Source organism: Drosophila kikkawai, chromosome X, assembly GCF_030179895.1.
Source record: "Drosophila kikkawai strain 14028-0561.14 chromosome X, DkikHiC1v2, whole genome shotgun sequence".
Taxonomy (NCBI): Eukaryota; Metazoa; Arthropoda; class Insecta; order Diptera; family Drosophilidae; genus Drosophila; species Drosophila kikkawai.
In genome coordinates this window covers 24,211,002-24,226,448 of record NC_091733.1, presented here as the reverse complement: position 1 = coordinate 24,226,448, position 15,447 = coordinate 24,211,002, and the positions used below count along the sequence as shown (strand labels likewise).

Sequence of the window (15,447 nt, the reverse complement as noted above, 5' to 3'; positions counted from 1 at the left end):
GCGGCAGCTGGCCACACTTGGAATTCAGTGTACTCTGGCTCCTATCGATATACGATTTTTGGTGTGGCCGCACTCCCTGCAATCAGCTGGAAGTTATCGACATATTTTCTGTAAATAACTCGCTTGCCGAGTGAAAAAACATAAATAAAAGACAAACCTTGTGCAAACAAATGAAAATCAACCACAAATATGAGTTTGACGACGACGTGGCCTCCATCTGCGAATCGACGGTGTGTGCTTGTGCCCTGGCTGGGAGATGGCGCGGTTGTTTCACACGATTCGCTTTGTTTTGTTTGTTTTCTCAGGCCGCCCTGACGGAGGGCTGTCGTCTGCCCGTGCGGATGCACAAAACGGATGACTGGCCGCTGGCGGAGATCGTAAGCATCAAGGAGCTGGACGGGCGGCGTCAGTTCTATGTACACTATGTGGACTGTGAGTTTGGGGGTTTGTGAGTGGGTTTGCACGGACTCTCATATTCACTTCTTGCCTGCAGTCAACAAGCGCCTGGACGAGTGGGTCAACGAGGAGGACCTGTACACGCGCAAGGTACAGTTTCCGCGGCGGGATGGCTCTCAAACGGGCACCAGCACGGGTGTGACCACGCCGCAGCGCCACCACTCGCTGGCGGGCAGCGTATCCCGTCCCACTTCGCCACAGCATCCTGCTCCTGGTGTGGGAGCTTCTGCAGCCCTTGCCGGCGGAGGCGCAATTACTTCCAGCGGGCCGCCAGTCGTCCACGGTGGTGGTGGCGGCGGCCCTGTGACACCAACACCCACAACCCCTGGCGGTGGTAGCAGCGAGCTGGTCAACGGCAACAACCTGGCGGCCGCCCTGCAGAAGCGCATCAATCGCAAACGGAAGGTGCACGGTGCCTCCGCACATGGACACCACACACCACAGACACAGCAGCAGCATCCGCATCCAGGGACCCCGCAAACGCCAACGGGCACACCCGTCGTCACGCACGTGACCGGGGACGGACTGATCAGCAGCGCGGCCACCGAGGACGGCGATGGGTCGCAGGACGGCAAGATACCGACGCCCAGGCAATCGGGCAGCATGGTGACGCACCAGGACGACGTGGTCACGCGCATGAAGAACGTGGAGATGATCGAGCTGGGCCGGCACCGCATCAAGCCGTGGTATTTCTCGCCGTACCCCCAGGAGCTGTGCCAAATGCCCTGCATCTACATCTGCGAGTTCTGCCTGAAGTACCGGAAGAGCAGAAAGTGCCTGGAGCGGCATCTGTCCAAGTGCAATCTGCGGCATCCGCCGGGCAACGAGATCTACCGCAAGCACACCATCTCCTTCTTCGAGATCGACGGGCGGAAGAACAAGGTGTATGCCCAGAATCTCTGTCTGCTGGCCAAGCTCTTCCTCGACCACAAGACCCTGTACTATGACACCGATCCGTTTCTGTTCTACGTGATGACCGAGTTCGATTCGCGTGGCTTCCACATCGTGGGGTACTTCTCCAAGGAGAAGGAGAGCACCGAGGACTACAACGTGGCCTGCATCCTCACCATGCCGCCGTATCAGCGCAAAGGCTACGGCAAGCTGCTCATCGAGTTCAGCTACGAGCTGTCCAAGTTTGAGGGCAAAACGGGCTCGCCGGAGAAGCCGCTGTCGGATCTGGGCCTGCTCTCGTACCGATCCTACTGGGCGCAGACGATACTGGAGATCTTCATCAGCCAGAACCCGAGCACCGATGGCGAGAAGCCAACGATCACCATCAAGTAAGGAGTCCTTGTTCTATCTGGTTCTAATCTCACCCAATCTCTCACCATATAGCGACATCTGCGAGTGCACCTCGATCAAGAAGGAGGACGTGATCTCGACGCTGCAAAACCTCAACCTGATCAACTACTACAAGGGCCAGTACATAGTGTGCATCAATCGCGACACCATTGAGCAGCACCGCCGGGCAATGGACAAGCGCAAAATCCGCATCGACTCCAAGTGCCTGCACTGGACGCCCAAGGACTGGTCCAAGCGCTCCAAGTGGTAAAGTTGAGCTTGTTCCTAGAAACGCCACCAACTAATGCCCCTCTCTTTTGTAGAATGCCATCGCTATCAACCCGCTTGAGCTCGTCCAGGACGGACCTGGAATCATCATCATTCGCAGACTTGGTTTTTTTTTTATAATTGTGTAAATGCAAGGTATAATAAACGTGAATAAACGTGTATAATAATGACTCCTCCTTGGTCCTCCTCCTAGTCATCGGTTTTTTCAGCCGGCGGCAGCAGTTCGGCCACCATTTGATCCATGGCCTGCATTGTGTGCAGCTCCAGTCCGTTCTCCAGGCCATCCACCGAGGTGCGTAGCTCCTGCAGCGCCTCTTGAATCTCGGCAAACTCCCACTTCTGCCGGCTGAGCTGCGTGCGCGGCTTGTGGACCGTGTCCAGCTGCTGCTGGCACTGATCCACAACGCCCGCGTCCAGACTGGCGGGACGCACATCGCTGGCTATCTTCGTTCGCAGGCTGTTAAGCATTTTAAGGGTCTGTTTCAGCTTGTCCTGGTCCACACGGCTGGACCTGGTGTCCACGGCCACGCGCATTCCGATGCATTTGATGAGGCGCGCCAGGCGGGCATACTCCTGCTGGTATTCGTACTTGACGTCCAGCCATTCGCGAGCCTTTTCCTGCACCTGACGCTGCACATTCTGGGCGTCCTCCTGGAAGCGGCACATCGCCTCAAGGTTTAGCAGGCGTTGAATGTCCTCCATGTCGTTATCGGCGGCCATGGAGGTGGTCGTTGTTCGTGGTACCCTCGTCGGTGTAGTTGGCGTCGGTGTATCCATTTTGCAATTAAAAAAAACCTTGGTTTCAAGCTGTAAAAAAAGCCTTGGTTTCAAGCTGTAAGCAACACTAAATTTCAGATTCGATTGGCATGGCCAATCGTATTTGGCGGCGACTGTCATCGATAGCCTCCAGTTATCGGGTGCATGGTTCAAGTATATGTAAGGTGGTCTGTTGAGGACGTTAAAAGAGAAAGAGATGGCAGACAAACGAAGCAGGTTGTAACTAAGCCAAGAAAAATATATTTTTCTTTGTGTACTCACATTTCTCTAGGTCCCTCCTTTGAATGATCCGATCGTCTTGAATTCTGTATGATCTCAAACTCTCTCCGATGATATCTGCTTGTTTTCTCTATCTCAGAGAGGGTACACTGAAACACAACAACCTTAACATTCAGCTGGGTTACCACTCAGAAAATGCTAGAACCAGTTGGGAATTATAGTGTCAAGCGAGAGTTTTATTTTTTAATTATTATTTATTTTTTAATTATTTTTATTTTTTATTATTATTTATTTTTTAATTATTAAAAAAAATTTATTTTTTTTAATTATTATTTATTTTTTAATTATTATTTATTTTTTAATTATTATTTATTTTTTAATTATTATTATTTTTTTTAATTATATATCTATATATATATATGCATATATTTATCCACAACAGGGGGCATATGGTCCTCGGAGAAGGACCATAAAGGATAGAAGAGTTGTTTGATGGGCGAGTCCCAACCCGAACAAAAAAAAACAATTAAAAATTAATGCAATGATTTCTGTTTTTATTTCTGTCTTTGATTTCGTTTGTTTTTGTTTTCCGCTCTGCTGTTTGTTGATCTTGTTTTCCTTTCTCTTTTGCTGTGTGTATGCAATTTGTTAAATATATAAACGCACTTTCTGCGAGTGTACATAATTGATTATTAATCCTGAAGCAGTCGTAAAATCACTGCCATCCGCCTAGCTAATATTAGCAAATGTTTAATTTTTTATTCTCAATTACTCAATCAATCAATCAATTACTCATGTATCGCAAACAGACACACACCATGCTGCACACACACACAGATATACACGTAAAAAAATAGTGCAAAATGTATATTTATTTAGGTTTTAGTTTATACTTTTCTCTTATTTTTTATTGTTTTTAATGTTTTCTAAATTTTAATTTTACATATATTTATATAACAAACGGAACGCCCTTTTATTAATTTCTTGTTCATCATTGTTGCGTGTGTTGTTGTACTCCTTAAAAAAATATTCAATTATCAATATAAACCTACAAAAAAAAAAACAAATGGAGATTTGGAAAGGCTGCCCGAAGGGGGATACAAATTAATTTGCAATAAATATAAAGTACTAATTTAAAAATATATATATATATGTATACCGTTTTTGTAGATTTTTTGGGGTTTTTGTTCAGGCATCCTATTCTGGGGTTTCCAACAAAAATTGGCTAAAACGTGTCCTAAAACTCTCCTTTATCGGCTTTTACACATACAATGTACACTTGGGATCGAAACTCTCGATTTATATAACTCTAGGCTTAGTCTAGGCATGGAAAAAAAAGAGAATGTAGCCTACATTTAAATTTAAATATATATTTATACAACTATAAATGTCTAAAAGAAACGGCGGCTACAAAATCTGTGTGTATTGTGGATCCTTAGGTAGTTTTACGCATTAAAAATACTTACACAATCCTAATTACAAATATCTTGGCCCGATCCTAGACACTCCCTCTCCCTCTCGCTCTGTCTCGCGTTCTTTTCCATCTTCGCTGCGGTTCTCTTTCTGTTTGGTATATATATACGATATCTGGTGGCTATAGGCCCGTGTCCCATTCATCCCTGGCTGTCCTCTGGCAACACTATTTACACCAGGAGCTTGCTCCTCTTTGATTCCCCTACAATCTCCTACGCACTCACAGACGGATGGCTTGGATGATGACCCCGTGGGCTCAGTGGTGCCACATCAGCCATCGTTAACTCTTGGCGACGGCTTGCTCCGACACGGCGGCTACTGTCGTCGGCGTGGGCTGCTGCTTCTCCTCCCACCAGTCCTGGATGCTGCACACCATCCGGTGCCGGCGGAAGCGCAAAGACTCCCCAATGCACATCTCCACAAACTCCGACTGCATGTCGTGGTCGCCCTTCACCAGATTCAGGTGCTCCAGCAGCTGGCTGTAGTCGCGTCCAGGCCGACGAATGTCCCGAAAGATTTGCAGGCGCAAGTCAATGTTGTGGCGACGGGCCGCCTCGCGTTGCTCCTCGCTGAGGGTCAGTGGTGGCGTTGGACTCACCTCGCCGCCGTTGTTGTGCGTGGGCGAGGAACCGCAGCTGCCGCTCTTGACTCCACTTCCCGGGGAATCCATTAGCTTGCTGGGACTGCTATTGTTGTGGCTGCGATGGTTGTTGCTGGTGGTGGTACTGCTGCTGCTGCTGCTGTTGTTGTGATGGTTGAGGCCACTGGCCCAGTAATAGTGGGGATTCCCGCCCACAACGCCCGCCGCCCGCTTCAGTGCATCAAAGCTATTGCCGCCCAGCGAGTAGTGATCTTCGGCCAGGCCGCTGTCCGCGGAAGACGAGGTGCTGCTGCCGCCGCTGCTGTTGCCATTGCCATTCAGGTTGCTGCTGCTACCGCTGCTGCTGCTGGTTCCCGCTCCAGAGGAGGAGGAGGAGCTGGTGCCGTTGTGGCAGGTCTGAAGAATGCGCGATATCTCGGAGGCATCGTTGATGTCGTTGTGGCTGAAGTGACTGAAGGCCGAGGTGGAGCTGGAACTGGAGCTTGAGGTGGTGGCGCTGTTGCTGGTGGGCGGCGACAGGGGCGATGGAGGTGAGATGGCCGCTGCTCCAGGGCCATGCCCGTAGCCATTGGCCAAGGGCAGTAGGCCTGGCCTGGAGCCGTGCAGCGAGCTCAGGCTGTCCAGCGGCGAGGCACTGAGTCCGCCCAGGTTGCTGCTGTAAGCGGCATGGGTGGTCAGGCCGTTCAGGGGGACATACAGCACTCCCGAGGAGCTGCTGCTGCTGCTTCCGCTTCCAAAGTTTCCGCTGACGCTGCTGCTGCTGGCGGTGATGGTGGGACAGGAGGCATCGTTGCCATTGCTGGCTGTCGCCGCTAACGCTGCTACTGCTGCTGGTGCCGGCGAGGCTTCTTGAGGAGGCTCTGCGGGCACAACGACTACGGCAGTGGCGGGGGCAGAGTAAGACGGTGGCACTGCGGTCGTCGGCATCGTCGCCGTTGCGTCGCTTGCGCCCTCCGCCGTCGCCTCCGGGTCGGCGGCACCCATCGCGTCCTCGCTGATTCCGTTGATAAAGTTGTGCACGTAGCCATTGAGTGGCGTGTCCTGGTCGCTGGTCTCCTCCTCGTTGAAGTCGAAGCCGATGCCCAGGCGATCCGAGTGGCCCGAGTCGTTCGGCGACTCCCGCTGCTCCGAGGCTACGGAGGAGGAGCTGAGAAAGCCACTGCTGGTGGTGCTGCTGCAGCTGCTGTTGCTGTCCTCGTCAAAGCAACTGGAACCGGGACTGCTGTCGGCCGGCGTCGAGGAATCACATCCCAGGCCCAATCCCGATGGCAAGGCACCGGGCATCGATGCGCCCGCTGGACCACTGCTGCTCGTCGTCGTCGTCGAGGAGGGCACGGGACTGGAGCAGGCTGAACGCGAGTCCGTGGACATCCGCCGGAACTCAAAGGCGCGCGGCAGAGGTCCTGCTTTTCGTTTGCGTCCCCGGGCCGTGCCGTCCAGCTTCTTGGAGAGACCACCGCCGCCGCCGCCTCCGCCGCCGCCCATCAATAGGCCGGACATACCTTGGCCCACGCCAGGGCCACCTGGCGACGGTGGCGGTTGTCCCGGTCCTGTGGGCGAACCCGAAACCGAACCGGAACCCGGCGGCGGCGCACCGCCCGGCCCGTTGCCATTGGGTGACTTCATGGGCGCCACATCGCTGAGATCCGCCTCGTCCACCATTACCATGTGCTTGTCCTTCTTGTACGGGTTGCCAAACATGTGCTGCCGCACGTTGGTGGGCTCTATTTCGCGCAGCGGATTGTCCTTGTTCTTGAGATACTCCTGGTAGTTGCCCATCTCGGCAATGGGCAGGCAGTGGCCTGAATCCTTGGCCACCAGTGAGGCGGGTCGCAGGAACGTCTCGCGCATCCGGGCAATCTCCTCGATCAGGTCCCGGCGCGGAATATCAAACGGATTCCGGTACGTCTTCGCCGACAGTTGATGCGTCAGCTGCGGCACCACAATCGTGTAGTTGTCCACGGGCTCGATCTCGGCATGGAGCTTGGCGAACGTGTCCCTTAGCAGCGGATGCCGCACCAGGTCCCGTCGCAGGGCGGCACCCGTGCACAGCTTGGCCGTCTCCACCTGGCGGTAGGGGGGCTTCGGCTGCTTCAGCTGCTTGTAGACCTTCAGGCAGAGGTTCTCCTGGTCCTGCTTGGCCGTGTTCTTGATGTGCTTCAGCTGGTTGGCAATGGTGGGCGACAGGTAGTTGTCCACGTTCTCCGGCAGTAGGAACTGCAGCAGCTGGTACGGCACATTGATGTTGACCAGGGCCTTGCGCAGGAAGGGGCAGTAGTAGGGCGGTATGGAGCGGACGTAGGCGTTGAACTTGTACATGAGGTCGTTCGGCGGACTCATGTTGTACTTGTGGATGAGGTCGTGCAGGAGCGGCAGCAGCGCCGGGTAGTTGTAGGCGAGGACGTATAGATGTACCTGGGTGAAGTTTGGCGAGGCCTTTAGGTAGCCAAAGGGCAGCTCGAAGCCGTGCATCCCATTCGTCACGATCACCTGCCAGCACTTGTTCATCTCGCGCTTGTTGAGGATCTGCAGCGTCAGGGGACAGCCCTCGATCTCGTACTTGTCCACCGGGAAGCTGCGCACCAGCTGCGGCTCGTCCACTGCCGGCGTGAGGATCTTCAGCTTGGGGTGTGCGTCGCGGGGCGGCAATGTGATGGCCTTGGAGTCCGGCCAGTAGGGCTCCGGCAGCGGCCAGTAGCCGATGGGGAAGGTCTTTTGTGTGATGTGCTTCTGCACGTAGATCATCTTCTTCACCGGCTGGAAGACTATGTCCGTGGGCGCTTCTCCTGCTGCTGATCCTGCTCCGCCCGATGTCGCCGCCGCCGCCGACGAGGAGGCGGACGAGGACGTGGACGAGGACGAAGAGGTGGCCGCTACCGATCCTGAGCCAGCTCCGCCCGCGCCTCCACCGGCAGCACCTTGAATGGCACCCGCGCCAGCATTACCACTCGAACCAGCTTGGCCTGTTGCCGGCTCCTTGGGCAGGAGCAGCGGCTCAAACTGCAACACCACGCCCGGCTGCACCTTCTGCACGAGACTCTCGATGCACTGGTTGAGCACATAGTGACTACGGACGCGATAGGACCGTCCGCCGGTCACCTCGCACATCCGCTCGATCGGGGAGTCATCGTGCGGCACCTTGCCGTCCACCCGCTCGTCAATCTTGTTGCCAGGCATCCGGAGAACCAGCGAGAAGAGACGCTGGTCCCAGCGGAACGGCTCCTTGGTGAACTTGGTTCCCGGTATTTGGTTGCTCAGCGGCAGTATGATCTCTTGGTGGACACCGTTGCGGTAAGAGTACCGGCCGCCATCCGTAATCACAATGATGACCGAGGGCTCCAGGTAGAAAGGACACCGGCCCTGGCCGTACGTATCGATGCCCGACTGCATCCGATTCAGATTGAGCAGATCGAAGGCGTTCCGCAGCGATTCCCCCATGGAGGTGAGGCCGTGACTCTGCAGGTTCTTAAGTTCGTTCATGAATGTGGCATGGTTCTCCTTCCAGCCGGCCTTCACATTGGCCGGCGGCTCCTCGAACGTGAGCAGCATGTAGCGATCACCGAGGCAGTCCTGCGTCCGCTGGCGATACTTGAGGAACGTCTCCACGGCGCCCTTGGCAATGTCCAGATAGGTTTTTTGCACTCCATTCACATACGCCTTCTGGCACATGGACGACGAAGTGTCCACCAGGAAGAGTATGATTGTCATGGCGGGGGGTTCCTCCTCCGACTACGCTGAATGATCCACAGCCTCTGCTCTCCGCTTTCTAGTCTCTCCCGATCTTCCAGTAGCTATTGCTCTTGGCTTGAAATATAAAATCAAAAGGATTTGTTTAGTATTTAATTGTTTGTTTAAATTTAAATTAAATTTACTACTAAAATTTGAACACAGTGCAGTTAGTATTAAGTATTATACCTCTGGATTAAAAATAAAAATAATAGCTTTACTTAATCCTATTTTTCGGGGGCACTTTTGGAATATAGAAACAAACACTTACAAAAGCAATAAAATAAATAATAAATTAATAGATTTTTATGTATTTTATTTAATCAGAAGTTGGCTTAATGCAGTGAAGGATCTATTTCCGACCCTATAAACCATATACAGCTGTGTTCACTGAAATAGCAGTGCGACAGAGGAACAACTTCAAAACGTTTTTTTGTACATATTCCTTTTTGCAAGCTGATCTATTGCACATTGTTTTTGTAAAATGGAACATAAAGATAAGAATCGAGAAAAAATTCCGTTAGATTTGCTCTATTTTTATGTTTTATTGATATTTTTCACATATGCAGCTCGTTTTGGCCGATCACTGAAATAGCAGTTTTTATTTTTCTTTAGCAAAACGTGCCGAAATTTCTTTTAATTTTGTAAAAAATGACTTAAATTAAGGTCGTTATTATAGTTTATACTATAATACACCTTTACAACGCAAAAAAAATTATTTTAGTGGGCGCAGGACCTCACTGCTCCATGATAGAAAGGTATCAGATTACTTAGCCTAGAAAGAAGAGCAAAACATGTAAAGAGTCTCTAAATCTTTCAAATTGTTCTTTTAAAATAGTTTATAAGTCATAAATTATGAACCGAACCCAAAAAAACCGAGGTACGATTCGCAAAACCACAATTATACGGGCTCGACGCGTACTTCGCTTCAGCAAAGCTCTTCCTTTTGCATCCTCTAGGGATATATGAGCGGGAATTGGCATGGGAATCAGTCATGGGACCATTCGCCGGGGACTTATTGAATAAATTTTAGATTCGCGAAGTCCATGGAAAATGTCACTGCTTGGTTACAGGCATATCAAGGCAAGATCCGAGTTCGCCAATAGCCACTTGAACTGCCAGTATTCAAATGGCGTAATATCCTTTGGACAAATAACTCCAAACTGGTTTTATTTGGTGGAATAGGACAAGACAAGACCTCCAAATAGATAGTGCCCCCCAAACCATACGCTGAAGACAGTAACACACGGTGGCCTAAAAATCATGGTTTGGGTATACTTTTCATACAACGTTTTAGGTCCCGTATATATGATCTGTCGGATCAAAGACCATTATGTTTATGTCCAAATATTAAAAACTGTCTTGCAGCCGTATCCTGAGGAAAATATTCCATTAATTTGCGCATTTCAGCAGTACAGTGACCCTAATCATACCAGCAAGGTGGCCAAGGAGTGGGTTCTTAATGGAAAAGTGGATGCAATGCCATGGCCTGCACAGTCCCCGGATATAAATCCGATCGAAAACTTATGGGGGACATCAAGGGCTACGTATTAAAGAAGTTTCCGACTTCTAAGATGCAGCTTTGGCAATTTGTGCAGGAGGAATGAGACCATAATCCCCTCAAGCGTTGCTAAGACTTGGTGGACTCCTTGCCACCAAGGTATGAGGCTATGATAGCTTCTAAAGGCTATTTAACAAAATATTAGATCATAGTCAATTAGAATTTAAGAAGAAATAGGTTTCTTATACGATATTTTTAAATGTATGAAGAATTTTAGTTTTTCACTGCTATTTCAATGATCGGCATAATATAGACCTTTTTTGTTGTTATTAGCTATATCTTCTAAAGGGTTTATGTTACCTAAATTAAATGATTGTGGTATTGTTAATAATTAAATATACTAAGCTTTTATGAAAAAAAAATTTATGAAAATAGTGTTTGTAACAGGATTTTCCGATCTTAAACGTGCAGGTCGTTGGGCACTGCTATTTCCGTGAACACAGCTGTATATTCTTGATCAGCATAAACAGGAGAATCTTTCTAGCAATGTCAGAAAGAAATTTTTTTTTTTAATTTTTTTCAAATTTTTATAAGGGGTTACATCGTTAAAATTCTCAAAAATCGTAAAAAATTTGGATTTTTTAAATTTTTAAATGCAGTATGCAGTTTTTTTAACCTAGAAAAAACTAGCATAGAAAAACCTTTCAAAGTGAATTTGATTGATTTGATTTTTTACAGAGTTATGAATTATTTAACATTTGGCTTTCGGCCCAATTGTAACCTGCCAGGGTATACAAACTTTGGCCTGCCAACGTTAGGTTCCATTGTTTATTACTTTTAATTTGTATATTCTGATATTTGTATTTTTCGATTACAATTTCTAAGTAGCATATCATCATATCATAATTTTTTATAGTATCATATATTGCTATAAAACTGATAATTATAATTTAAATAAATGTTATTGCTTCCATAATTGTAATTTCAAAATTAATAAAAAAAAATAAATAAATAAATAAAATAATACCTATGACATCATTTTGAATTCAAAGATATATTTTGAAATATTTTGAAGGGATTTCATCAATTTTCGAAACTGTTTGGGTATTATGGTTTTAGAAACTACGATGTTACAATTTGGGTTTATCGCTTACCTCGTAGATGGATCTCCTATCCCTCTATCTCTTTTTAGTGAGCTCCGCTGCACTTTATCTTTTCCGCTCGCTTAGCAGTTAGGCTCCCTCTTTTCTTCTTTCTCCTGTTGTTTAATTCTTGTTGTTGCTTCTTCTATGGTTATTGTTGTTGTTGTTGCTGCGCCTATGCATGTGTGTGTTCATTGATTTTGTTTTTACGTTGTTAGCAGCGCTCTCTTTCTTGCTTTTGCTGCTTCTGCTGTCCTGGGCTTGATCGGTTTGCTCTTTTTCTGCGCTTCGCTGTTCCGCTTTTATGGTACATGTTGCGTGAAACAGCTGACATTTGGACTGGATAATAAACAACAACAACGTTGACCTGAACTGAAACAAGTGGGAAAAGAGAAACGAAACGCAATGGTAATGAAACGGGGCTGCAACTGGTGGTCTTTTCTATAAAAATTATCAAACGTTGCGCATACGCAGTGTATGCCAATCAATCGATTAGGCAAAAGATATCAAGATACTGCGTAATCACTGGCATTCCCCCCCATACACCCACACTGAACAAAATACATCATGTGCTAATTAAATAACGAAATGGAATTAAAATCCCAGGGGGTCTGTAAGTCGTTTGGTGCTCGAGATGTTTTTTGCATATTTATGGGGGACACAAAAACACTTTGACACAAATCCAAATCCACTCCAATTCACTTCACTCCACTCCCCTTCCCCTGCTCCCCAACCCTTCTTTTACCTTCTGCTTCAGCTACGTCTACTTCTGCTGCTCTATCTTTATCTGTTTCCTTTCCTCTGCGGCTCTGCCTTGATGCCCCACAACGGAGTCATTCACTTCATGGTGTAACTATGCATGGTGGCATGGTGCTCTCTTCTCAGAACAGTGGTTCGCTTGTTATCGCTATTAAGCTCTTGCCTCTTAACATGTTTAATGTTTCGTTCGTACCCAACAAAGCTTATGAGTCCACCTTAAGTATTTGCATCATGATTCACTCGACGCCAGCTAGCACTACGCTCTGTTGGCGTCAGCCTAGAGATGACCACATTAATCGTGGGCCAGGTAGGCAACGCGGCTCGTGAGAAAGCTCAAGAATGATCATCAAGAATTATATATTACCTTATATAATTCAACAGGTAACACATTGGATTTCAACGAAGAATTGTTTGGTAAAATAAAAGGTTTGCTTTAAATTTTGATCTCAAATTAAACATTTTATAACGGTTTAATAATACCTTACTTTATTTTCAGGTAGAAACCTAGTCAGTCTAAGCAACAAAATGATCATTTTGCAACTTACTATTACTCCCTCAACCAGCATCTCTGTTTTTCTCTGCTCTAAATAAAAGCTTGTACTTTCTGTCTTCAGATTTCTCGAAAATCTTGCAAATCTTGAAAAGGGTCCAGGTATTATACAAAACAAAAAGAGCTGAAATTGATTACACAATATCGCTCACGATCACGGTGCACGACCTACGCATCTCTGACGGCCGAGCAAAAGGATTAAGGGGGCAAGAAAGCGAGGAATAGCATAAGCCAAGCCTGGGAGTTAGATCGCCGAAACGACAGCCTCTAATGCAACACGCCTACGATGTTCCTCCCCATTTCATTGACGCGCTGCCACAAACGACCGTCCAGTTGTATCGCGTTATCACTGCCAACGCTACGGCGGTAATTGACGGAATTCGAGTGCAAAACATTCAATTTCTATTTGAATAAGAGCGCAAACACACGCACACACACGCGGACTCAAGGTTGCCAGATGGCCACGGGGAGCACACAATGCGACGCACAGGTGAAGCTGGCTCCAATGGCCATCATCCCCCCGAGGATCCGTTCACGTACACACGAACTACGCGTGTGTGTGTGTGTGTGTGTGTTATTCGATATGATAATGCAAAGTTTGAGTTCAGCAATTGTCGTTGACGGTCTGGCAACTCTCTGGGACTGTGTGGGAGCCACCCGCACACGGAGGTGGTGGGGCGAACGGGGTGGCGAAGGCGGTTGCCCTATTGTGTTCGACGCTGGCAATCCACACACACACAGACACATACTCTCAAAACAAATGATTTAGGGCGACCGCCGCTTTGGGTAATCGAGTTTTAGTGGCCAATTAATCGCGCAGAAGGTTGGGGGCGGCGGAGAGGCGGTAGGTTATAATGACACGGCTCTTCGTCGGAATTCACTTATGCAGCCGCAGCCGTAGCGCACAGGGTTGCCAGTGCTGGCCAAAAGAGCGAGGCGATAAACACACAACTTGTTAAGTTATTGCAGTCGCAAAGAGGGGGAGGGCAGGGGCCACGGGCCGTGGGGGCAATCCAGCTTGCTGGGTCATTTTTCCATTTGACAAACGCACACACGCAGTTTGACTGACCTTAATTTGCATGTGATAATAACGCTGGGATTAGAGTGGGCAGCTGTTGTATCGCTGGCGCCTATCGCCAATCGGCAGAGTTGCTGCAGCCGGCAAATCGATTACCGCATGCGTAGCCGCCAAAGCTCTCGAATTTTAAACTGCAGATCGCATGCACAATTCTGCCTAATATTTGTATGGGATTTGTGGCAATTCGTCGGATAAGCCCATCTTGGGGCAAAAACAACACTCACACAAACAAACGCCGACTTTTTTATATTTTTTTAACACTCAACCACTGGGCATGGATGGCGCACACACACGCACGCGAGCTGGCGGACTAACAGCATCTCTCAACTGGCACAAGTACTTCGTCGAGTGAGAGTTTCGAAAAGCACTCACACGCTGCCATTTAACCAAACAACAAATGCCTCTGCGATAAAAAATCACAAACAACCAACGAACGCAAAATAAAAAAATACGAGAACCGAAAAATGCACACGGCAGAGTGGCGGCGATAGCGGCTCTCTCCTCTTATTCCTCTCGAAGCGCCAATACTTGCAATAATTTCGATTACCTTCTATCCGCGCCACGATTTTTTATTCTGTTATATTTTTACTTTGTGCCAAAAAAAATTTATCACCACCGCGAGCGAGGGAGCACGCAGTCACACGAAGAGGTAGCGGGCTGGGGGGCAGGGGAGAGAGCGAGAGCGAGCGCGAGAGCAAGAGAGCACGATGAACGACAAACGGAGCGGGGCGCGTATTACTACGTGTATGTGGCTCTGCCTAAGGTGCACAGAACAACCGACCGACGCGACTAACCGTCGTTGCAACTAACCGAGCGACTGAACGTCCGACCGCCCGCCACCAACAATGGGACGGCCGTCGTGTTGTCGTCGTCTCCACAATCGTTCGCTCGTCTAGGTAGTAGTGGGGCTGCTTACACACACACACACGCCTGCGTTCCGGCCGTGCCAGCTTCTTCTGCTTCGTATTTCGTATTCTGGGCTAGCTGCTCCGGGTCCACCAACCATTCGATTCAACTAAAAAAAACAGTTTGAGCTGGCGCTGGCAGTGGCCCGATCTCCGCGACTGTCTAGAGAGGGCGATGAGTCGATAGCCGCAGGCCGACGTGAATCGACAGGATTATGCACGCTCCCTGGTTCGGAGCTGCGCTAGAAACTGCAGAGTATTCGGGCGATTCGCCTTTTGCTGGCTTACGTCAAGTGATTAATTGATCAATTATTACTACAACAATTAAACTGTAGTAAACTGTAACAGAAGAATGCCAATTTAATGCGGAAACTGGAAAGAAAAACAAAGACGGTTGGTGTCTTTGACATGTTTGAGCAGTGGCTCAAACCTAGGAATCGATTTTCGCCCTCGGCTAGTGCTGCGGCCTTACCTATTTTATTGCCACTTTAATTGCCAAGCGGATATTGTTGAAAACCCTTATAAACCACAAATTTAGACTGTTAAAAATATGTATATGATCGGTTATTTAACTGCAAGCCGCTCTAGGCATGCACAATTCTCAAATTTTGTATCTTCTGGCCGAAACTGTCGACGGAATTATTACATATTAGGTCAACCGTATTATTTAAAGAGTCGATATAAATGATTT

General features: G+C 48.5%; 3 protein-coding genes across 11 annotated transcripts; 1 reads left to right on the top strand and 2 right to left on the bottom strand.

Moving 5' to 3' along the window:
• Positions 1 to 72: 72 nt before the first annotated feature.
• Positions 73 to 2,195, top strand: Tip60 (Histone acetyltransferase Tip60). Its single transcript, XM_017179895.3, has 5 exons — positions 73 to 230; positions 306 to 432; positions 494 to 1,736; positions 1,792 to 2,004; positions 2,061 to 2,195. Coding segments are annotated over exons 1-5 (1,644 nt in total). The 5' UTR covers positions 73 to 170; the 3' UTR covers positions 2,062 to 2,195.
• dgt4 (dim gamma-tubulin 4) lies at positions 2,128 to 2,914 on the bottom strand. Its single transcript, XM_017179896.3, has one exon. It carries the CDS (start codon positions 2,800 to 2,802, stop codon positions 2,215 to 2,217), a length of 588 nt encoding a protein of 195 aa, XP_017035385.3. The 5' UTR covers positions 2,803 to 2,914; the 3' UTR covers positions 2,128 to 2,214.
• A 640-nt stretch (positions 2,915 to 3,554) lies between these two features.
• IntS6 (integrator complex subunit 6) lies at positions 3,555 to 14,922 on the bottom strand. 9 transcript variants are annotated; one of them, XM_041774767.2, is made up of 3 exons: positions 14,768 to 14,922; positions 11,477 to 11,836; positions 3,555 to 8,899 (listed from the first exon to the last, which is right to left on the bottom strand). In XM_041774767.2, exon 3 carries the CDS (start codon positions 8,801 to 8,803, stop codon positions 4,775 to 4,777), a length of 4,029 nt encoding a protein of 1,342 aa, XP_041630701.1. In that variant the 5' UTR covers positions 8,804 to 8,899; positions 11,477 to 11,836; positions 14,768 to 14,922; the 3' UTR covers positions 3,555 to 4,774. The 9 variants fall into 9 exon arrangements, with proteins under 9 accessions (XP_041630701.1, XP_041630705.1, XP_041630707.1 ...); XM_041774771.2 differs by having other exon boundaries at positions 14,662 to 14,874; XM_041774773.2 differs by having other exon boundaries at positions 11,477 to 11,831; positions 14,768 to 14,874.
• Between the last annotated feature and the right edge of the window lie 525 nt (positions 14,923 to 15,447).

What these genes read in the sequence shown, in the direction of transcription:
- dgt4 (XM_017179896.3), bottom strand. Translation starts at nt 2,802, where the DNA reads ATGGATACACCGACGCCAACTACACCGACGAGGGTACCACGAACAACG.
- IntS6 (XM_041774767.2), bottom strand. Translation starts at nt 8,803, where the DNA reads ATGACAATCATACTCTTCCTGGTGGACACTTCGTCGTCCATGTGCCAG.
- Tip60 (XM_017179895.3), top strand. Translation starts at nt 171, where the DNA reads ATGAAAATCAACCACAAATATGAGTTTGACGACGACGTGGCCTCCATC. An exon ending in CTATGTACACTATGTGGACT is followed by an intron (nt 433 to 493) that starts GTGAGTTTGGGG and finishes TCTTGCCTGCAG; the next exon opens with TCAACAAGCGCCTGGACGAG. An exon ending in AAGCCAACGATCACCATCAA is followed by an intron (nt 1,737 to 1,791) that starts GTAAGGAGTCCT and finishes CTCACCATATAG; the next exon opens with CGACATCTGCGAGTGCACCT.